Here is a 23,021-nt window from a genome sequence, read left to right as displayed (position 1 = left end):
GTCCATAGCAACATCGGCCCTTAAAGGGCCGGTTCTCACTTACTGCAGGCGGAGAACCCGCCTGCCAGGACGGACAAGCCAAGGGGGGGAAAGCTCTCGGGTGGGCCCCTTGGGCCCACCAAATTGAAGAGAAAGGTTGTGGTGTTTGCCCTAGGGGTAATGAGGGGATTTTGAGGGGTTCATGGGAAAGTTAAAAGTGAGTTGGGGTGGCTTTTTGGAGGGATCTCATTTTGGTGGCTGTTTTAGTTTTCTTTTTCTCTAGGGCTTGGGAGAAAGCTTCTCTTCTCGAATTGAGAGCATTGTATCCGTGGAAACTTGTAAGTCTTTTAATATTCAAGTTATTGAAGTGTTTGTGAGTGTTTTCATCCAAGAAATTTCGCATTTTTCCATCGTTTTTGGGCTGTTTTGCTTGGATTCCGAAAATTACAAATCAAGGTCCATCAGTTGCTTAGGCTCATGTTTGGTAATTGGATGTAAATTTAGTTGAACAATGAAAGGTTGGACGATGCAAGATCAAAATCATATGTTTCCATCATCTCAGGTATATCAGCAGACCAAATTAGCCAAAGTTTTTTTTAAAAAAAATTGGCCAAAGTTAGAGGGCTACAAGTCGTACGGGTTATGAATCGTAACATCCAGGAGCTTAAATAACAACTATAAGTTACCTAATCTTAAATAACCTGAGCAAATTGGGATGGAAATGTATGTCAATGATGTGCTATCAAGATTAACATCAAATCATTCATTGGTATAGGGCAGGCCAATCCATTTTTTACTGAATAGTTTAGAAACACAAAGCATGGATGATTGTTTTTAAGAGGAACTAGACGTGACTAATAATAGCTCAAAGGAATGGTATAAACATCATGAGTTTCAGCATAAGTTGAAAAAACATGTCTAAAACATGTGAGATTATTAATTTAGGCGTGCTAGAGACAAGAAATAGATGAACTAGATATATGTATGAATGTCTTAATTGAAAAATAAGAAGAGAATATACATCCCATCATCTGTCTAAGTATCTATTAAATGTGGGTTTAGTTGGTGAACTGATTCTGATATCTTGGACAGTTAGCATAAGAGGCGACCAAACTTTCATTTGGGATGGGGCTTACATCCATTTGAAAGTCCATAAGTAGATCTTATAGGCTTGAGGATATGAGAAAAGCTCGATGACATGTCTTATGGCATTACCTATAACCCTATAGGTTAGGTGACCTATTTAGATTAATTTAATGAGCATGTTGGCTTCATGCTAGTATTTTAATTAGAATGGGGCAAACATCTATTTGAAGGCCAATAAATGGGATGTACACTCGAAAATATGGAAAGCCCAATAAGGAGTGTTACTTCCATATGCTATAAGTAAAATGGCCCATTTTGCTTTATCATGGATGTTCTTACTAGGCATTTGCAAGAGAATGTACCTTGGTGATTACTTTTTATGATGATATTTTTCTTGTTGATAAGACTAGAGAGGGAGTAGAAGGAAAACTTGAATTATGGAGGTTAACCTTAGAATCTAAAGGTTTTTGTTTAAGTAGATCGAAAATCAAATACATGAAGTATAATTTTACTAAAAATAGATCTAGTGGGGGAATTGTGATTTGGACAATCAAGACATTAAAAAGAGTATACGTTTTAAATATCTCAGGTCTATTGTTCAAAGTGGTGAAATAGAAGGGAATATTATTAGTAGAATTCAAGTTGGATGGTTGAAGTGGAGGAATGCATCAGACCTATTGTGTGATAAAAGCGTACCCCTCAAACCTAAGGGAAAATTCTTTAAGATGGTGATGAGAACTGTAATGCTTTATGGCGCAGAATATTGGCCATTAAAAGAGAAGCACAAAATTAAGTTAAGTGGTGCAGAGATAAGGATAATCAAGTGGATGAGTGGCTTTACTCTCAAAGATAGAATGCGAGACTAGTATATACGTGAACAGATTGGAGTATCTCCAGTGGCATATAAGATTAGAGAGAGCCACCTTATGGTTTGGTCACATAAAACGTCAGACTTCTGATGACCCAGTTAGGAGGTAGATGTATTAAATATGACCTATGTTAAGAAAAGTAGAGGTAAGCCTAAAAAGACTTGGTTAGAAAGTATTAGAAATGACATTTTTTATTAGATTTAAATGGGAATTTAACTTTTAATATGACACAATGGAAAAAAATGATTTGTGTTGCCAACTCCACAGTGGGATAAAGGCTTGATGTTATTGTTGTTGGCTTACTTTGATGGGCTTGTTAGCTTTGTGTTGGCCCATTAATTAGGATGGGACTTACATCTAATAGAAGCCCACAAGTGGGACTTACAATCTCAAGAGTGCAAAATCCCAATAATGAATCTTATAACCTTACCATATAGATAAAGTGCTGATTTGATTTGTTGTGACGGGCTTACTATCTCTATGTTGGACTGTTAATTGGGATGAGGCTTTCATCCGTTAATGTTCATTATGCATAATTTTAGTTTTTTTATATGATAATTAATATAATTTGAAATATGGGACTTCCTGCTCTTTTTGCGAGTTGCATGGATAGTCAGGGTTTATAGTAATGGCTTTCGTCATGCTCGCACTTGGGACTAATGACTCAAATATTAGAATTGGCCTAATAGTAGATCTTTTGACCTAGAATTGCAAGCAATGTAGCCCGTTTAGCAGTGACTCATGAGGACCCTTGTATCCACTAAAAAACAATTGTGTAAGACCCATGCACTTTTATATGTCTAATAAACCAGGTTAACATTATAAGTCTGTATTGGAGTTTACAAGGCGATAGCATGCTTTGCACATATCGATGCATTTTGGTATAGACATCAACTCATGAACATGACTGAATGTTATTAAGTTATATTAACAAACGTCTCGAATATTTGAAAGAATTCCATGACATATTGGCACACTTTTCATAGCAAATTCAAATATATAAAGCACTTGATTGTTTTAAGAAAAGCTTGTTTTGGTCATTTTGAAGTTGACGATAATTTTATTAAATTTTAGGATTCATGTATTACGGATGAAATAGTCTGAAGGAAAAGAGTGATTGTAGCTGCTTACATAAATGTATTTCTTTTGTTATATAAATTGCGAGACTTATTCAACTTTGAAAAACAATCTTGTCAAGATAAATACTAAACAAACAATTGTTGCACATATGTGAGTATTAAACAAACATTTATTACGTTCAAATTATTAATTTATGAATATGTATTGTAGAGGTTAAATTTGACATTCTTTTTATAGTTCCAAATTTAGATGTTAGTATGCGGAAAATTTCAAATTGTAGATTAATTTGTTCGTAACATGACCAATGTTCCTTCTAAGCGTTCATGAATCACCTTTATTTTCTTTTCACAAGAGGGGTTCTAACTACATCAGCAAAGCTTAGTCCACCACAAATAATCAAAATGGCATCCCAAGCATGTTGTAGTCTTCAAAGACACTGAATGATTGTTTTGACTTCATCTCAATGATATCCTAAACGCTATTGATGAGTTTCAACCTGACACAACTGCTAACAAAAAAAAATCGCTCATTATATACGAACCATAGATCAATGAAAGGAGAGGCCCCATGATAAACCAAAGCTCAACAATACAGTGGTCATCAAAATTGTTTGGATCAAAGATTGATGATGAGGGGTTTTCAATTTAGTTGAACTAAAGCTTGATGGCTTTTCAACAACTTATTTGAATCCTTTTGAGCATTTTTAAAAGTAATTAATTTGTTTGTTTTTCGCATTCTTTTTCATAATATGTTAGCAACTTAGCGTTTAAGAGAAAATTGTCGTCAATTCGAGATTCTTCTGTTTTTATTATGCATAGTTATTAGTGAAAAAATAACTAAACCCTTGATTCAGATAAAAAATCAATGGAGAGAGAAAATAATTCATGATTGAGCAAAGATTAACATGGAGAGGTGGTCTTTAACATTAGATTAGACTAAGGATAAATGAATAAATGTTTTCATTTAGCTAGGAAAGGTTTTCAACTTAGCTGGGCCAGAGATCGATGAGCCTTAATGGTTAACCAAGCTAGATCAAAGATCGTCAATTCTTCAATGATTAAAATGGTCGTGCCAAAGATTGACAACACAAGGCCTTCAATTTAGCAGGATGGAAGATCAACAACTATTCAATAAGTCACTTGCAATTGAGAAAATTTTCATGAAAGAGAAAACAAATATTATACATACATTTAGCACGAAGAAGTCACAAAGCTTTATGTCACCAAGAATTAGGTCATTGGAGTGACACGAGTCAAGCTCAACATCACTAGGGTTTTTATATGAGATATATCGTTATTCTTGTGTTAGGGAGGAAAAAATATTAGCGTCGGAGAGGGAAATGTCCTGCGCACTGGGAAGAATCTTACATGCAAACAAAGACAATGAAGAAAGAGGAGAGCAAGGCCATAGCATCTTTGGAGTGTTGATTGCAAAAAGATGTGCTATGGACTGAGAAGCAAGTGCAAATGAGACTGAGATCATGAGAGAATGTCATCAATGATTTTTAGGTGAGAGAGTAAACAAATGTGAGAGAGATTTAAGATAGGGAGCTTTGATGGGGTAAGTAAGAGAGGAACAACGAATGAGTTTCAAGTAGACATAGCCAAGTGGAAATGAGAGACATGCAAATATGCAACTAAGCGGGGCCAAATGTATAAGGATATTTTTTTGTTCGTAAACATCAATTAAGTTTTAGTTTCATAAGCCTTGTCGCTCATGAGGCATCATTTGCTTAAAAAATTATTAACGTTCATTATCCAATCAACAAAAGCTTTAGGATATACTTTCCCATTGAAGGTAGAGACATCAACTTTAACTTTCCTAGTTATGTCATCATCAATATCATATGATTGTCTCTTCTAGTTTTCATGATTTATTGATGTCTGTCTTGATTATTTCATTATTTGTGATTAGGTTCCTCATTAAGGAAAGATTCTGTTAGACCGGTTCACACTAAATCGGTCCAAAACCAGCCGGCCCAAAGGGAGCCGTTGGTCTATAGGAGGCGGAGGCTTCCGCCTCCTTTGCTTGGTTCGCCTAATGGGGTGGGCCCCACAATGCCAATTGATTGAAAATTCAAACGGAGTGGGGAGACTAGGGTTGGGAGGGAAAATATATTAGGAAACCTTTTGTATTAAAGGGGATGAGGGGGATTAGAGGCATTTCATGTTTTGATTTGGTTGAGAATTAGGGTTTTTTGGCGTTTGGACTCTAGACTCTCTTGTCTAGATATTTGGGAGAGACGATCCTCCTTTCGAATTGAGGATCACTTTTATCTTGCTTTTGAGTTGGTTTTCCTTTGTTTCGTTTATTGCAATCGATTGTTTTGGGACTGATTTTGCCCAGATTTTGCTCTATTCACATTGTTTTCTCTCCAATTAGTGATAGGTTTGCTTGCGAACTCAAGTATTCCCTTAGGGTTACTTGCAAACTCGAGTATTTCCTATCAGATTCATAATCCGACTCTTGTAGGAGTAGCTAATTAGTTGCCAACATGTCAAGTATAACAATTACACCATTCAAACAATGATTTGCTAACTAACACTAATAATTCATCTCATTTTTTTAGTGACATGAAGACAAAAACTAAACTCTTAACACTGATTTTAAGAAGGATAGTTTAGAGCCAAGGATTTACTAATGTAACCTAGGATTATATGGCATAACGAAAATACACACAAAAATATAATTTATATGTCATAAACTATTAACTTCAACAAAAATTTAATATGCGTTACTGTAATAACCCAAATTCCAGGTAAGATTACAAAATTTTGCTTAATTAAATTATCCTCGAATTCTTAACTTCTATTAAAATTTCTAACAAATTTACTTTCCTAAAATTTTAACTTAAAATTACTTTTAATTATGATTAGCAATTAATTATTGTTAACACAGAATATTGTTCTGTTAATTAATGCTAATAGTTATTGTTAAGGAATCAAGTAATTAACAGTTACTATTAATTCAGTAATTTACTGTTAATGATTAAACTAATGTTAATTAGACAGTAATCCTAACATATTAATTAAATATTATTCCCGTTTCCACTCAGCCATCCAAAAGCAGACATCGGTTGGCTTCCTTTTACATAGGTTTATGAAATCATCTTATACACATACCTTTTTCTGACAAATAATGAGGAGCTTTCCAAAACCCCCAACCCAAATATAAGATATAGAAATGTACAGGTTAGGATAATCAGAGAAAAGGTAGATCAAGAGAAGTCTGCAAATTTCTACATCATTTTATCTAAATGCTTAGATGTAACATTCAAAATCAGTATATGAGTTCTCAAAATGAACAAAACAACATAAACTAAGCAAGCACCAAGTGTTTTAGAAAGTTTTCAAAGGATTTGTTGAGATTCTGAACTCAAGCATCCTAATGACATGTTTGCAGAAATAACAAGAAATAAGATTGATCTCGATTTCAAACTCATTCAGATGCATACTTCTATATGTATTATAAAGATAATAAACAAGTTATGACATACCTGTTAATAGAACTCCAAAAGAAATTATCAAGATAATTCCAAGAAGCTTAAAACTGGGAGTCTCCAGCCTGTGAAATAATAAGGGTTCAAGTGTAGAAAGGGGCAAAAAACCAGGAAAGATGTCATGACCATAATAAATACTAGATGGAGTCGAATATTATTTTTTGGGAGAACATTCAGGCCAATTAAGGCAAACTCACACAAACATCACATACGCAAGCTTCGAACTCAAGACCTCTTGATTGGTAGTCAAAGCTCCCAACCAACAGATCAAGATAAATTGCATGATGGAGTCAGACATAAACATCAGCACAAATTTAGATGGCTTGTTAACATAATGTAACTCCATATCCTACAAGTATTCAGTTATTAGTTCTTCTAGTGATTGCATAAAGGATCTACGCAGAATTCAAAGTGATAGAATAGGCATGGCACAAAATACAATATTTATGGAAACATAAGAAATCATCACCGTAGAACTGTTATCTCATCAAACTTACCGAAATGCAAAAGCAAACACAAGGAGAAATATCGGAGAAGCAGATTTGCACTGCACATCAGAGCATGTGGTTATCAGGAAAAACACAAGCTTAACAAGTTAGCAAATAGTTGATAGTTGCTGAAAACCATGACAAACCATTGTAGCGAATGTCACAGATATGAAAACAAGTGAAGCATTGCTTAGGTTTATGTCCAAAGCAGTTCCAAGGGCAGTTGGTACAACTGCAGAAAGTGAAATTCATCTGTATCATCAATGTCTTCATAAATCATCAAATCATTAAAAAAATGAATGCAAATCACAACAGACGTCAAACAATTTACCTCTGACAAAGTAATCCTTCCATGTCATTTTAGCACCTTTTTCAGAACCACGAGACTGGAAGCAAGCGATGGCCTTCGCTAAAACAGCTTGCAGTGAGAAGTGAACAGTGTTCATCAACAATGGAGCTGGGAATCGTCCGAGGTGATCACCTAACAATGTCTTATTATACCTTATCCACGCGCAGAAAATCGGTCAGAAAATCAACAAATTTAATGAACCCAAAGATAGCTGCCGTTATAACTTCCTAGCATTTGAACACTTACAGCGTCAAGCAGGTACTGAAGGTGTACCAAATAAGTATAAAGAACAGCGTCTTAAGCACAATGACGTAAGTGATCGAGTTCTGCTCGGCCTCTAAACTTTCCAGCTTCGCAACCGAATCGCTAGTATGGATACCGTTCTCAATATCCAAAGGTATAGGTATATACCTATTCCCTTCCCCATTGCCTTCCAATGAAGCTACAGTCATGCTGCGCTGCCTAAATCCATTCGACCACTGCCCTTCCAAGCTTGAATGAGCTCTCCCAGACCCCACATCTTGGAGAAGCGGCAGATCGAAGTCATCAGATCCATCCACAGTACCGCATTCACAAGATCCGTTGGTCGACGGAATCGAATGTCTGAATCCATCTTTCTCGTCGCACCACCGCGAGAAAGATGGCTCCTTTTGGATCACCGGCATCTCAATTCCATCGCCAAAATACCTAATGCTGACCTCGCCTTCAGACAAAGATACCGATCCTTCTCCTTCCTCTTTCTCCGGTACTAAATTGCTCTCCCTCATCTTCTTCCACCCGTCGAGATCTCCAGCTTAGAAACCAATTGCGATTCAAAGCGAACCGATATGGAGAAGCATATTAGGTAAGAGATCGAGACCTTCTCGTCTTGGAGCTATGGAACGGAGATTTTACGGGTTTCTTGAAAATATGGATCTTAGAAGAAACTTTGTCTCTGCAATCGATGAAGGGATTGGGATTTGAGCGTTCCCGAGGGAGCTTGTTGGTGTGCTGACCTATTCTCAGTTGGGGAGTCGACGTCGGTGGGAGGAGCGGTTGGGAGCTGAGACCAATTACGAACATAGATGGCTCCGCACTATGGCAAATTATTGGGTCAGGTGACCGGAGCCAAAAGATAAGTTCGGACAGCCAATAAACCCAATAATTTGCCCCGCACTATTGCTTCCATATGTACGAAGGAAGACGGGGCATTTAAAGATAGAAATGTATAAAGACCCGACTAATTTTGCCGATTTTAGCGCCGACGCGAGTATGTTGATTGAAATGAGAGAAGACCCCACCGGGCTTAGGTGGGTTGGTGGTCGTGTTTAGTTGAGAACCTCCCATCTCAAGTTCGAATCTCCTTTCATACGAGCAAATATTATGTCCGGTCACCGAATGTGTTTAGAGACCAATAACCACGTGCCACATCACCTAAAACTCGGTATTGAGCACTCTTCGTTATACATTCGGATATGTTCGGATTTCACCGGACGTAATAATTTCTCTTTTCATATGGCACGACTCCTTAAGTGGAGAGAAAAGAACTGTGGGTCCTGCACCTGTGGGGCTGGTTGCTGGTAGACTCGCCGAGGGATTAGTGGACACTGCCAAACGCGTCACAAGCTGACGTGGCAGCGGGCTGATACCCCCGTTCAAAAAAAAAAATGAGAGAAGATTCTTCTCAATTTTTTTTTTATTTGAATGTTATATTTTAAATTAGTTTGATCTTAAATATTGAGTGTCAATTTTTTTATTTTTTATTTCTAAATTTCTTAAAAAAAAAAATGAATTCAAATGGGCCCAACCAGCTTTGCCTCACCTATACGTGTATTGATAAAACAATATTTGATGGTGGAAGTTCAAATTATTCGAGCATGTATAAGAAACTAATGAAATCCCATTATATAATCTCCAACCTCATTATTTCAAGTTGTTGGCAACTTGTAAAATTTCTAGTTCAAAAAAATGTTTGTGTTTAAAAGCTGCTTTTGAAAGTAGTATGAAAGCTGTCCCAAACAAAGCCTTAGGCTTCGCTTGGGACTAGTTTCTTATTGCTTATTAAAGCAGCTTTTTAGTACAAAAATTTTAATTTTTGTACTATAAACTATTTCAAGAAACAATAAGAAATCCGTCCCAACCGAAACCTATGCCTTATTAAGATCATATATATTAATTAACACAACAATCATATCACTCAAGATTTGAGATGAGACCAAAAAAATTTGAATTTTGAATTAAGAGAACAATACATAAAATTTATAAGCAAATTCAATAATATTTATATACATGAATAATAACTATTAAATAAATAATAAATAAATAATTTCAATTTATAATTTATTTATTTATTAAAACACCTATAATTATTTATATATAATATAAACATGTAAATGTCTGATTATATAAACAATGAAACACCTTGAATTTCCTTGAACCCTATTTAAGAATTATGATTCCATCACATTTTTCATCCTTTATTAATTATCAAAGAGGCATAGAATTTTTCTTGTGACTTCAAAATGGCCCTTCTTTGAAGGTTTCAAATATTACGATATTTTAATAATATTAAATCACATTTTAACAATAATGTCATTATCTTTATAATTTTTTTATTATTATAAGCATAATTTCTTATCTATAATTCTATATATAGTAATGGATTTTGTTTTAATTTTATTAAAATTTGTGCCTTTAACATGCAAATTTACCAATGAAATAATATTTATTTTATTTTCTCATTCGATGAGGAGGTAAGATGATAATACAATAAGAAATGTACATACATACCATAAAATTTTTATGTATTTATATATCAAATATTTAAATTTTAATATTTACTTATTTAACACCCATATCTTTAAAGCATACAAAAAAATACTTATAAGATTAATTTTTCTAACGTAAAATGCACAAATTTATGTGTATATTTTGATGTGATTAAAATAAATATCAAAAGTTAGCTATATTAATATACAACATCAACATCAAGCCTTTATCCCACTGCATTGGGTTGGCCACATGAAGAGTTAAATTCTGATTTAAATCTAATAAAAATATCATTTCTAAGATTTCCTATCTAAGTTTATTTAATTTTGTCATTACCTTTCTTAAGATAGGTCAAATCTAATACATCCACTCTCCTAACTTGGTCATCAGAACGCTAACGCTTTACATGACCAAACCATCTAAGACAATCTCTCTAATATTATATGCCACTTGAGTTATTCCAACTTTTTCATGTACATACTTGTCTCACAGTCTATCTATAAGTGTAAAGCCATTCATCCATCTGAGCATCCTCATCTCTGCAACTCTTAATTTTATACTTCTCTTTTAATGACCAACATTCTACAACATAAAATATTGCATGTCTCACCACTATCTTATTGAATTTTCTCTTAATTTTGAGTATGAGGGATTTTTTTATAACACAATAGGCTTGATGAATTCTTCGACTACAACCATCCAACTTAAATTCTACTATTACTAATAATAATAATAATAATTAATGCAGTAAATTTTTGCAAATTAAGATTATTCGTTCTCATACTATCTCAAGACATTTGCAACCACTCATTGCCTACATCTAATTAGATTTAGGCTTTGTTTGAGACGACTTTCTAAATTTTTGTACAAAACTCTGCTTTAAAAGTAATAAAAAGTCGTCCCAAACGAAGTCTTAGCCTATTAGACAATTAAAATCAGATACCTACTCTATTATTTCATTTAATTATTGTTCTCCAAACAAATACACTGTTTTGCATAATAATTTCATATTTTTATTGTGTTAGTTGATATAAAATTAGCATATGTATGTAGGAACATTTGCATTACTTTACAAGTCAATCAATATATTTATAAAAAAAATAAAAGTTGATCAAAATATTCTAATCAAAATTCGATCTTGATGAATATCAAAATCAATAAATTGAAAAAAAAAATTGGTAAAAATTTTGTCATCAAAATTTGATTATAATAGATATAAAAGCTATTAGATTTGCTTATAAATGAGTGTAATATAAAACTAATCAATCAAAGTTCATATTATCCTCTTCTCAAAGTAAATCTCATTTCTTTGAGACACATTATGATCCAAATATGATACTTGAGATCTTAATGCAATTACACTAAGATCCTAAAGCAATTTAGGAAGATCTAGAAGATAAGTGAAGGTGGTTGACACTGTTGGATTCAAATTTATTTGTAGAAGATACTCAACCTTATCAGCTGATAAACTCAGGAGGCTTGAAACTAAAAACCTATAGTGAGTATGAAAAAAAGAAACAAATTTTTTAAAGACATTATTTCGCTAACTCAATAAATCTTCTAAAAATTGTCAAAACAGTGTTTTGATATCAATGGGCGGATTATTCTGTGCGGACATCGGACGCAGTTCTACGTCCGAATGTCGTTGGTACTGAGTCTTGGTATCAAAAGGTACCGAGCCGCAGTACATTAAAAGGATGATGTGGTATATTTTTATTACTCTCCGGATGACGTTCGATGTCCGCACAGAATAATTTTTTCAATGGGGTACATTACTTCAGTTGTCGGGGTGGCAAACATTGTCACTTAAATAACATGTGGAAGCGAGTTTATATCTTTCATGGGATGATCCTTCCCAAGGCGGCAATGTGCAGTTCAATGAGCTTGAGCAAGAAAGATGGCAGCAATCAGAAATGGAAGGAGCCTAAAGACTTTTCCTTCTCTTCTTCTCTCTATGATTACTTCCAAACTTTCACCCTATTTTCCCTCCAATAATCAGTATGGAAGTGATTATTATAAAGTTTTCATATAGCTCAGTGAATAGAGTTCTTTTAGTTCATTATTAGTCTTGATTAAATGCTATTGATTTTGATAGGACTAGAGCTGTTGCGGTTGCTAAGTATCATGAAATTATTACATGCGGAGTCCAAACAGGACAACCGTCCGATTTATAATGAGTATTTGTATAATATTTACTGAGTATACTCAATAAACCGGGCAGTTGTCCTGTTTGGGGAAGATTTCAGCTACTTTACTTTTCAAATCGTTATCATACTTTTGTTTGATTACTACTATTTTATTATCTTTTAGAAATTTATGGTGATAAGCTATTTTTTACAACCAGATATGCTAATATGTGGGAGGATAAAAAAACCATCCCAAATGAAACCTTAATTTTATTTACACATATTTTGAATTTTCCACATATATTTGAATTTTTATTGTATTTCTTCATTGAAAAATCATATATTTTATATTCTTTGAATTAAGCTTTAAGTTTTTTTGTAATTTACCAATTTCCAAAGCACAAAGTTTTTGTCGACTATTCATTTGCTGAAATCACTGTAGCAAGATGAAATTCAGCAATTCCTTCTCTTTGGTGGTAATTAAATACCTGACGGTCCAGAGACCAATCAGAATATGCCACATCACCCGGTACCCTGAGGTACCAATCACCGATACCAAAAAACAAAGTGACGTGACACGTTCTGATTGGCCTCTAGACGACGTCCAGTATTCGCACAGAATAATTTATCCTATAAATTGTTGGCATCTTAACATCAATTCGTTTATAGCATAGCAATTAATTGTTCTTTCAACACTATAGCTTCATTTGAGACAATTATTTATAGCTTCCTAAAATAATTTTTTAGTATAAAAATTTTTATACTAAAAATCTGCATTAAAAAGCAACAAGAAAACTGTTCCAACCGAAGTCTATATATTCTCACAGATCCAATAAGCACAATCGTCCATAAGCATGAAAAAATCCTTGTTGAAATCGGTTTATCCAATGCTGTATAAACATGTAAGCTGGTCTATAACCATTTGCAGCTCCTTAAAGCCCATGAAGTTGTGGTCTTCCAACGGCTACCACAATTTTCAAACATTTCGTAAAATGCCTATACAAGATCCCAACCTTTCACAGTAGGCATAATGCTTGTAAAAATGTTTCTAAATGGATTCTAAAGGATTCAAAATAAAAACCCTAAGCATTTTTCCAATGCAGCAACGCATAAGCACTATATATCAAACTTAGGAAAAAAAATTTCTAGCCAAATAAAACTGAAACCAAAGAGTTACAAAGAGAGAACAAACCTTCACCGCAGCAGTTTGTCATTTCTTGAAGAATTTGTAGTGAATCTATCAGTAAAAATCTGTGTGCTGATTTGCCTTGATATATAAAAAAAAATCAGCCAACAAACAAGAGAAATTCAGCGCAAAACAGATTTTTTTACTGCTAGGAAATCAAATAACAAAAGCAAGATACAATGGTCCTATTTTGAGAGGAGGACATTTTCTCTCAAACCCTAGATGCGCTAGGATCCCCCACACGAAGAAAACTACAACACTAAAAACAAAATATGCATAAGGATAAAATAAATCCTAATATGGACTTAAATAAGCTTCCTCCCTCCCTCCAAAATCAGTCCCATTCCTAATATATTTTCCTCCTTAATTTGAAAAATAATTCAATTAGGAAATGTTTCAATGAGAAAAGAAAATCAAATAGGAGAGGAATATTTCCTAATTGATTTTCTCATAATATAATATTTTAATTCTCTGCTGGGCCCCACCCCCCTAAACTACCTCTCTCTCCTTGTACGTTGGCACCACTTGAGTCGGGCTTCCTTGTTGGACTGACCAGTACCACCCTACTTCTGGAAAAATTATTAGGTACGGAGTGCACACCGTCCGCACAAATAGTGGGTACCAAGCGGTACCCAACGGTACCGAGTGCCAGTACCTAGCGCCGAACAATGCTTGTGTGGACGGTTCTCCCTGTCCGCACTCCGCACCTAATAATCTCTCCTGCTTCTGCCGTATCATGTGCCCAACTCAAAAATCAACCAACTACAACATTGTAATCCCTCCAGCTCTTCTCACAACTTAGCAAGGTTTTAAAATCCATTTTTTAAGGGTTTCAAAATCTATTTAACGCACTTTTAAATTTTATTTTTTGTAAGTTTTAAAATCAGTCATTACAAATGCTTTTATAAGTTTTAAATTAAGTTCGTAGTTTTAAAATCTAGTTTATTAATTTCTATTTTGCTGAAAAGCCTGAAATCTACTGTTGAACATTATTTACATCATCATTATTATATGTCCCAAGATGTGAGATCCTCGTTTGAACAAATTATGATTGAAGTATGTATCATGGATCAATTGAGATCTTAGCGTATAGAGACCACCATCCCAATGGTTATCTCAATTTATGTAGGCAAAGACGATCAAAGGGGGTTCACAATGGACTATAAGATCGAATGACAAAGAAAGGCGTTATGTAGAAGCAATCCGACATGCCCATCCCCTCATCACACATCAAGAACATACGATAGAATGTTAGAGATTATTACATACCTTAACCATTAGGTCCATTATAGCCTGAAGATAGGGACAAACACTTCATGTAAATTCAGTTTTTAAATCACAATTTAATTTCTGGACAACAATTTTTATATTACAATTTATATAATATATGTTTATCTTTTAAATTTTATCATTTTCAGCAAATGTGATATTTCTATGTTAATTTGTTTTATAATTCCTAGGTTTATAAATGTTGTCTAAATTTATTTATGATTGTGATATCTACAATCATTGAGTAATTGTAAATTGAGATTGAATGACTATAATTTAAATTTATAAACTTAAGATGGATTATGCTGTATTTGTGAGGGATGTCCAAGATTTGCAATTTGCAATGACATTGTAACTAAATTTAAGAGGCCTTAATTTTGTTACCAATTTGCCACTGCATATTGAATATGTAACCGACTTGTAATGAAATTATACCAAAAACAAATCAGTCGCTTATTTATCATGCAGCATGCCATCACAACTGTGGGGAGAAATGGAGGAGATCTTTACCTGGTTTCAGTTGGCTCTGTCAGTTTGTTGAAACCAAATCATGAGCAAGAAAGCTACAAGTCTGCTTCTTTCCCATGTTGTTGGATAGGCCTTCTCTCTGTAACCAAACAAAGCTGAAACACAATGACACATGAAGATCTCTATTGCATTATCAAGCAGGTATCTTGAATGACTATAATTACAGCAAATAAGATTTACAGGTATGGACCCCCTCTCATAATTTTCTGTTTACCTTCACTCACACATGAATGAAAGAATCCATGCATCAGCTCTCTTTATATAATCTACAAAACAGGCACTGATATGCCTACAGAGACTGAAACTGATACATCCCCTGTAACAAAGCCTGAACTCCGTCTCATCGAGCTGTTCCTCGTCATCGAATACTCCCATCCACCACCAAGAGGCACAGCAGTCGCCGCTGCTATCTCACTTCTCTGGCACAACTTGACAAGCGAGGCGGCCTTTCTCCTCGCCCTCTTTGTGCCAGTGAACAATATAGTCTGTATAAGACCACCCAATGCAGGAGTCCTTGCCACTTTTTGCGTCAAAGCCACCCCACCACTCCTACAAAGCTCGTGCAATGCTGCAACTGCATTCTCCTTCCCTTTTGCACTGCCCCTCCTTATCAAACTGACAAGACTTGCGACGGTAGCATCATCTTTCCCAACAACCTCCACCACAGTTTGCTGCCTCGCAAGCAAAGCTATGGCTCCTGCAGCCTCCTCTGAAACTCCTTCAATCATCAAAGCCTCCACCAATGCTGATACTGCTCCAGATTCTACCATCCTTGCAGAGCAATCAGGATGTGTGGACAAATTAAACAAAGCAGTCACAGCATCTTTCTTCCCTCTTGGTGTTCCTTCCTTCAACAACAATGCCAGTGACTCAATAGCGCCACACTCATAGGTTATTCTCTTCTTGAAAGCATGAACTGCTGAAAGGCTGAACAGCGTGGCAGCAGCATTCTCTCTTGCTTCAGTAGTCAATCCATTGATCAAAACAGACACAATTGAACTTAGACAGCCATTCAGTTCCATGATTCTCGTCTTGTTATTTTCAAGTATGGAGAGGTTAAGTATGGCAGTCACTGAGTTTTCCTGGGTGCGGCAATTTGATGAGTTGAGAAGCTTCTCAAGCAATGGGATTGCACCCAACTCTGCAATGCAAGCCCGGTTCTCCTTCCCTGTCTTGGCCAGTAAACGTATCTCAAGAGCTGCAACGGTCTTCTCTGATTCAGAACCAAATTCAAGCTTTCCCAACAAAATCTCAGCTGTTTTTTTATTGGCAAAGAAGGCCGCACGGCAGGCTGAAGCAGTGGCTGCAGTCTCAGCTGATGCATCATAACCATCAGGGGGATCAAAGGGGATTCCCTGTGCTGCGCACCACTGGGCAATTAGGTTTCTCAAAGCTCGATTTGGCATAAGCCGAGTGTGTGAGAGCATTTGGCCGGAGTTAGGGCAAGTGCAGTGCCCTTCGTCAATCCATTGGGTGATGGAAGCTCGATCATAGGTCTGGCCGGAAGAAGTAATCACTGGGTCTCTCATAAGATCCAGAGAAATCGGGCAGCAAAAATCCTTTGGGATTGTAACAGACGACTCTCCAACTCTAAGAAAAGAAGGATTTCTCGTTATTTCCTCCTCTACGGACTCAAAAAAGCGAAAGCGACAGTACCGAACGAGCGCAATCACACCGCCAATAAGAGAGGGCGCGACGTCTTCGTCCTGGCTGTATATCTGCTCCTCAAGAAACTCGATCTCCGCACGGCAAGCCTTCGCATCTCGAATTCCTAACTGGTGTACGAAAGCCCCTCGCAGTTCGTCTGAATCGGGTGCCTGATCCTTCTCAAATTCTTCCAGGAACGCGAAGATGCGAAGGCGGAGGGCTTCTTCTCGCGGATCCACGAAAAGCTTAGACCTTCGGCAATGGCTATGGAGAAGCTCGACCTGCTCCCGGACGTCGGCAGCCAAATCTATCTCACGAAGAGGGAAGACATCGAGTATGGTGGCGATCTCGATGTTCAGGTCGTGAAAGTGGCCTGATATTTGGGGGTTCCGGAGAAGAAGCCAGAGCCGGCTCGATTGGGAGCAGAAATCGTAAAGGCTCCTAGCGCGGTGGATGAGGATGTAGAGCTCCTTGAGACAAGTCGTCGCCGAGGTAGGCAGCCGCAAAAGTAAGTTCCCATCGCCGCCATCGCCTAGGAATTTCAACAAGTCAAGGAGTATTTTTACCTTCCATACCAGCGATCGCGAGTTCCGGCGCTGAAAAGGGGGCACAGAGGCGTTAGGATCGAGGTTTCCAGAAACAATATCGCCGGCGATGCTCGCTACAGTTTGTATAAGAGCGAGATCGGAAAGGTCCGCAGGCGTAAAAAAAGCCCCGGAAAGAGGCGATTTCCTCCGCCGTTGCGACGGGAAGGCCAACGCACTTGACATCCGCAAACGGATTCCCTCTTCTCCTGCTAGGGTTCCAGCAAAACTTTTTGCAGAATTAGGGTTACGACCAGGCGTTGAATTGGGGAAGTAAAAAAGCTGGGAAGAGAATTATGTTAGCTAATTTAAAGGCCGATTTGCGCGTCCTCGGAGAAGAAAAGCGAAATCTTACACTTCTGGCTTTCGAAAGGGGAATGGAGTAGACTTCCTTGATGAAGATAAGGGCAGTTTAGGGAGTTGATTCAAATACCAACGAAGTAACGATCAAATGAAGGGTATTTTCGTCATTAAAAAATTGTGTACTTTTTTTTTTTGGGGAATTTTTGGGGCAGAGCCCATTTCATTGCTAAAAAGAAATTACAAGTAAGAAAAAACAGCCAACTATAATCCATAATCTCAAAACAAAAAAGAGATTATGGATACAAAATGAAAGAGAACTACAAAAAGAATGGAGGAAAAAGTAGGCAAAAATGCCTAAAGGACTCAGGTCGCTCTTAAACTCGTAAGGGACTAAATATCTTTGGGGCTTAAGAAGAGCGTGACCCCTGGTTGCCACTCGGACCGTCCAAGGGGTAGCTGAGATAAATCAGCATTCATCATTGTCCTTTCAAAAATGATAGCAGGAGACCTGAAGCAGAAACAAAAACAGCAGGTTCCTCAAAAATTCCCATGTTGCGATCAGCAGGAGCAGCTTTGTGATTCTGGGAGTGTCTTAACACCGTGATAGCAAGGCCAAAAAAGTCCTCATCCAGGCTAGTCCAAGAAAGATAATATTTGAGTAGTGGCAAAGTAGGGAGAAACCAACACCAGCCCCACTTCGGAACACAGAATTCAATCTTTTTTCCATCCATGAGTTTTATAAGATACAGCTTTACGAATTTTCCCAGCAACAGTGGCATGACAGTCAAAAACACCACCAAAAATCCACTCATTTCTCGCTCTCCAGAGAAAGTAAACCATGGCAGAAGCAGTAAGAAGGTAAAAGTTTTTATTGTGCACAGAGAAATGTTGCTCATAGATACTGTCATAGAGTTGATGTAAGTTTGGCCTCATCAGTAAACCATTCAACCATGGAAAAAGAGATTTGACAATTTTGAAGGAAAAACTGCATTCAAAATAAAGATGGGAAGTGGTTTCCATGTCATTGTAACAGAAACAACAGTGTTTCTGAGTAGTTATACCCCTAGCAGCAAGAACATCAGATGTTTTTAATCCCCCTTTAAAAGCCAGCCAAGCATAAACCGAGAATCAGAGTGCTGATTTTTTGTGCCATATATATTTGTGCCAGTTTACAATGCTCAGATTACTAAAAAACTGCGCGTTAAAATCAGCAAATTTAGGGAATTGCTTACCAGCCCAGCAATGATTTTCCTCATAGCAGTCAATAGGAACCTTAGTGATAAGGGAGGAAATTTGGCTGTCAAAGCAGGGAGGAAGGTTCCACTTGTCCCCCAGGATGATACTCGAGATGTTGCTACTCCAGTAATTAGAGTATCTAAACAGTGAATTAGTCAACTTTAAATAATCAGCAATAGAACATCCTCCACACCAAGGATCCCAAAGAGTAGAAAGATTGCTACCCGGGTGAACAGAAAAAGAGAGGAGGTGTTTAATACTGTTTGCTTTGTTACACAAGAAATTCCAGTAAAGGGATCGTTTGGAAGCATTAAAATTCCACAGAGAAAAATAAAAAGCCCTCCACCAACTAAAAAGTAAGTTGTTTGAATTGAGAAATCTCCAAATAATAGAACACCCATAACTGTGGTAGAGGGAGTCAATTGAGGGAATACCCAACCTCCCATGGTGTTTGGGACGGCAAGTATCTTTCCACGACACAGTAAACAGTTTTTTTTGAGTAATATTACCAAAGAAGGTAAATCTCGCACATAACCGATTAATCTGTTTACAGCAACCTTTCGGTATTATGGAACCTCGAATCCAATAAGCAAGGGTGTTACAGATGGTATATTAGATATATTGGATGCGACCCGCAAGAGACAAGAGTTTAGCCTTCCACCCTTCTAACTCTGTAGTGATTTTGTGCATAAGCGGCTGAAAATCTGCCATTTTCAGTTTCTTGTAGAAAATAGGTAAGCCCAAATATTTAATGGGGCTGAAAGATTGGTGAATGTTCAGAATATTGCAGATATCAAGAGCTTCCTTCAAATTGTTAGAGATGAGGATAGAGCTTTTCTGAGGATTTACATGCAAACCAGAGTTAGAAGCAAAATCCGAAAGAATGGAATTAAGTGTGCTAGCATTGCAAGTTTCAGCCGTTCCAAACACAAGGAGATCATCAGCAAGCATGAGGTGGGTAACATCACATTCACCAGTTTTGATACCTTTGAAATTGTTTCTATTAGACGCCAGGTCAAGGCTAGCAGATAAACCATCCATAACAATACAGAACAAATAAGGTGAAAGGGGGCAGCCCTGACGAATGCCAGAGGAGGAGTTGAAGAATCCCTCAAGGGCCCCATTAATGCAGATAGAAAAGTACACATCAGACGTACAAGCCTTGATCCAAGTAATAAACAATTCAGGGAACCCTTTGGCCTCGAGCCTTTGGTAAAGGAAATCACGAGAAATAGTGTCAAAGGCCTTGGTGATGTCAACTTTAGCACAGAAATACTTGTGCTTGGCTTTGAGGTTAAAGTTACCAAGGAGTTCAGTTGCTAGAAGAATATTATCAGAAATGATTCTCTTGTGTATAAAACCTCCTTGGCTAGGGTGAATAATGTAGGGTAAAACCTCCTTCATCTTATTAGCAATGATTTTAGCGATAATCTTGTAAATGACATTGCACAAAGCAATTGGCCTAAAATCCTTCACATTACTGGCGTGGGGGTGTTTTGGAATGAGTGCTATAGAAGTAGCCTTGACATGTCTAGGCATGAAACCAGTGGAAAAGAAAGAAGTAATGGCTTTACACAGTTGCTGTTGAATAACGTCCCAAGTGGATTTATAAAAATCCAAACTAAAGCTGTCTGGTCCAGGAGCAGTGTTGGACTTGCTAGAGAAAACAACACCCTTAATTTCTTCAGTAGTAACCGGTGCAATCAAAGAGGAAACAAGGTGCGGAGGAATGGAGTTGCCAGCCGGGATGTCAAGGAAGTGCTGAGAAGGGGTAGCTTGAGTAGCAGTATTGAAAAGCTTGCTGAAATGGTTGATAAAGACATTAGCTATGTATTTATGAGAAGAATGAGTCCCTTGGTCATTAGAAATTTCCTTGATACAGTTGTGGTTTTTGGAGATGTTGATTTTGGCATATAAGAACTTTAAGTCATCCTCACCATGAGTTAGCCATTTCACTTTGGCTCTTTGAGCAATCCAACTAGAGAGAATGGTATGGTAATGAGCAAGCTTGGAGTTGATGATCTTGAGATTGCAGTTGAGTTGATGGTCCAAAGGATTAAGTTGAATTTGAGAGATCACATCATGTTGTTGGCTAGTGAGAGAGTCAATTTCCAGTTGAATGGAATTGGCATTGGACCAGGTTTGATTCTTGAGAGCATTTTTAAGAGTCTTAATCTTAAAGTTAAAGGAGCTTAAGGGACTGCTACTATTGGGTTGAGAGAAGACATCCATGAGGCAATTCCAAAATTCTGGAAATTTAGTGCTGTAGTTTTTATACAGGAAATGGTGCCCCCTTTTGATTTGAGAAGAATTCAGCATGATTAATGGAGAATGGTCCGAACATTCAGGATCCCCAACCTTGTAGGAGTTAGGGAAGTTGCTGAGCCAAGAGTCATTGATTAGAGCCCTGTCTAACTTGATGTGTATGGGATTGCGTTGTTGTTGATTGTGCCAGGTGAAGAAGTGGCCAACAGAAGAGAGCTCTTGTAATCCCGTGTTGAAAACCATACTATTAAAGTCACCAAGCTTAGCATGAGAGGGAGCAGTACCACCAACTTTATCATTCAGATTGTGGCAACAATTAAAGTCACCGAGAACAACCCAGGGTATAGAGATAGAGCCAGTAATGTCTTGAATGTTTTTCCACAAAACTTGTCTTTCAGCATGAAGATTGATAGCATAGATAGCAGTTACAACAAACATAGTAGAATGACCAATATTAACAATGCCATGAATAAATTGACTAGAACTATGAAGGGTGGTAAACTTTAAAGCATCCTCATTCCATTTTACCCAAATGTGGCCAGGGCTAGAATGAGTGAAATTGTCGCAGGAGGCTTACTTAGGGAAAATTTTGTGGTGGGCTTGAAACCAATGGTTAGAAAGGTTTTGAGAAGTGATTTTGGCTTCCAGAATGATGAGGAGATCAAGATTATGGGCTTTGACTAACTGTTTGCAGCAATTAACTTTGTCCGGGCTGTTAAACCTACGAGTATTCCAGGCTGCAAAGTTAGGGAGGGACATTAGGATTTAGATTTTAGGGTAGAGACTTTTTTTGCTTGCTTGCCTCTAGTTTGTTTTTGGTTTTGGTTGTTTGGCTGTTGGGTTTTATTGGTTTGGGAGGTGGATGAAGATGTGGAGGTAGAAGAGTCAGTGAGGTTTGAGGGAATGTTAGGCTGGTGGCTGCGGGGTGAAGTATGAGAAGGGCTATTGTGGTTAGAAGTATTGGGCAAGGTGTTAGTGAGGGTGGTGACTGGTTCTTTGCTAGATGAAGGAAAAACCTCCTCAGGGGCATCCTGTTCACACAGGATTTGGAATTTATTGCTGCTGTTCAAAATTGGAGGTGGCTGTTGCGGTTGTGGGATGATATCAGAGATATCTTGAAAATCCCCAGACGGAGAATTCAAGTTCGGAATTAGAGTATCATTAGTGGTAGTTTTATGTAGGGTTGTAATGGGTAGCAGGGGCGTTTGAGAGTTTATCGAATTTGTCTTAGGTGGATTAGGCTTACGAATAGTAAGTCTTGGTAGGGGGGGTGTCACGACCCGACCCGATCCGGGACGGACCCCGCTCGCACCAGGCCGCGACCAAACTTTTTATCCAGGATCTGGCTTTGGAATTTGGGTACTGAACTGATTCTTCTAAATAATTAAACTCAACAGACACACAAACACAGAGCTACTATGAATCATCAAACACAGCGGAACAAACATCTATCTTTTTCTTTCTTTTCCTCAAAACAATCATCTACAAATACGGTACATGGCTAGCAGAAGAAATACAGAAGAAAAGCCATGACCGTACAAAAATCAAAAGTACAAAAGTACCTATACTGATCAGACTCTGAACTCTAGTCCTGGACTTCCTTCCCTTTCCCAGAACCTGAAAACCACCAGAAAACAAGAGTGAGCTCAACAGCTCAGCAAAGCAACAAACCTCCAATCAAAATTCTCAGAATCCAAAACCAAACACATCAGCTCCAAAATCCAATCAGAAATCGGAACAGAATCGTACAGATATCAAATCGGACAGATCAGAACGAAA

At 37.2% G+C, this 23,021-nt stretch overlaps 2 protein-coding genes across 5 annotated transcripts in view; both read right to left on the bottom strand.

Annotated features, from left to right (window-relative positions):
* LOC110115681 (probable sugar phosphate/phosphate translocator At1g06470) overlaps positions 1–8,426 on the bottom strand; it is a 30,055-nt gene extending 21,629 nt beyond the window's left edge. Inside the window, exons 1-5 of the mRNA XM_020848991.2 lie at positions 7,597–8,426; positions 7,333–7,502; positions 7,148–7,233; positions 7,011–7,060; positions 6,511–6,578 (exon numbers count right to left, since the gene is read on the bottom strand). Of these exons, the coding sequence (XP_020704650.1) occupies positions 6,511–6,578; positions 7,011–7,060; positions 7,148–7,233; positions 7,333–7,502; positions 7,597–8,117 (895 nt within the window). The 5' untranslated portion in view covers positions 8,118–8,426. The remainder of the gene's footprint in view (positions 1–6,510; positions 6,579–7,010; positions 7,061–7,147; positions 7,234–7,332; positions 7,503–7,596) is intronic.
* A 4,594-nt stretch (positions 8,427–13,020) lies between these two features.
* On the bottom strand, positions 13,021–17,829 carry LOC110115687 (U-box domain-containing protein 17). 4 transcript variants are annotated; one of them, XM_028695234.1, is made up of 4 exons: positions 15,422–17,829; positions 15,190–15,286; positions 13,417–13,491; positions 13,021–13,188 (listed from the first exon to the last, which is right to left on the bottom strand). In XM_028695234.1, the coding sequence occupies exon 1, from the start codon at positions 17,622–17,624 to the stop codon at positions 15,474–15,476; it is 2,151 nt and encodes a 716-aa protein (XP_028551067.1). In that variant the 5' UTR covers positions 17,625–17,829; the 3' UTR covers positions 13,021–13,188; positions 13,417–13,491; positions 15,190–15,286; positions 15,422–15,473. The 4 variants fall into 4 exon arrangements, with proteins under 4 accessions (XP_028551067.1, XP_028551069.1, XP_028551068.1 ...); XM_028695236.1 differs by lacking the exon at positions 13,417–13,491; XM_028695235.1 differs by having other exon boundaries at positions 13,140–13,491; positions 15,190–15,302.
* Positions 17,830–23,021: the final 5,192 nt, after the last annotated feature.

Source organism: Dendrobium catenatum, unplaced genomic scaffold (genome assembly GCF_001605985.2).
Source record: "Dendrobium catenatum unplaced genomic scaffold, ASM160598v2 fragScaff_scaffold_621, whole genome shotgun sequence".
In the NCBI taxonomy this organism is placed as follows: domain Eukaryota; kingdom Viridiplantae; phylum Streptophyta; class Magnoliopsida; order Asparagales; family Orchidaceae; genus Dendrobium; species Dendrobium catenatum.
The sequence above is the reverse complement of the archived record's forward strand: the minus strand, read 5'-3'. Positions and strand labels throughout refer to the sequence as shown.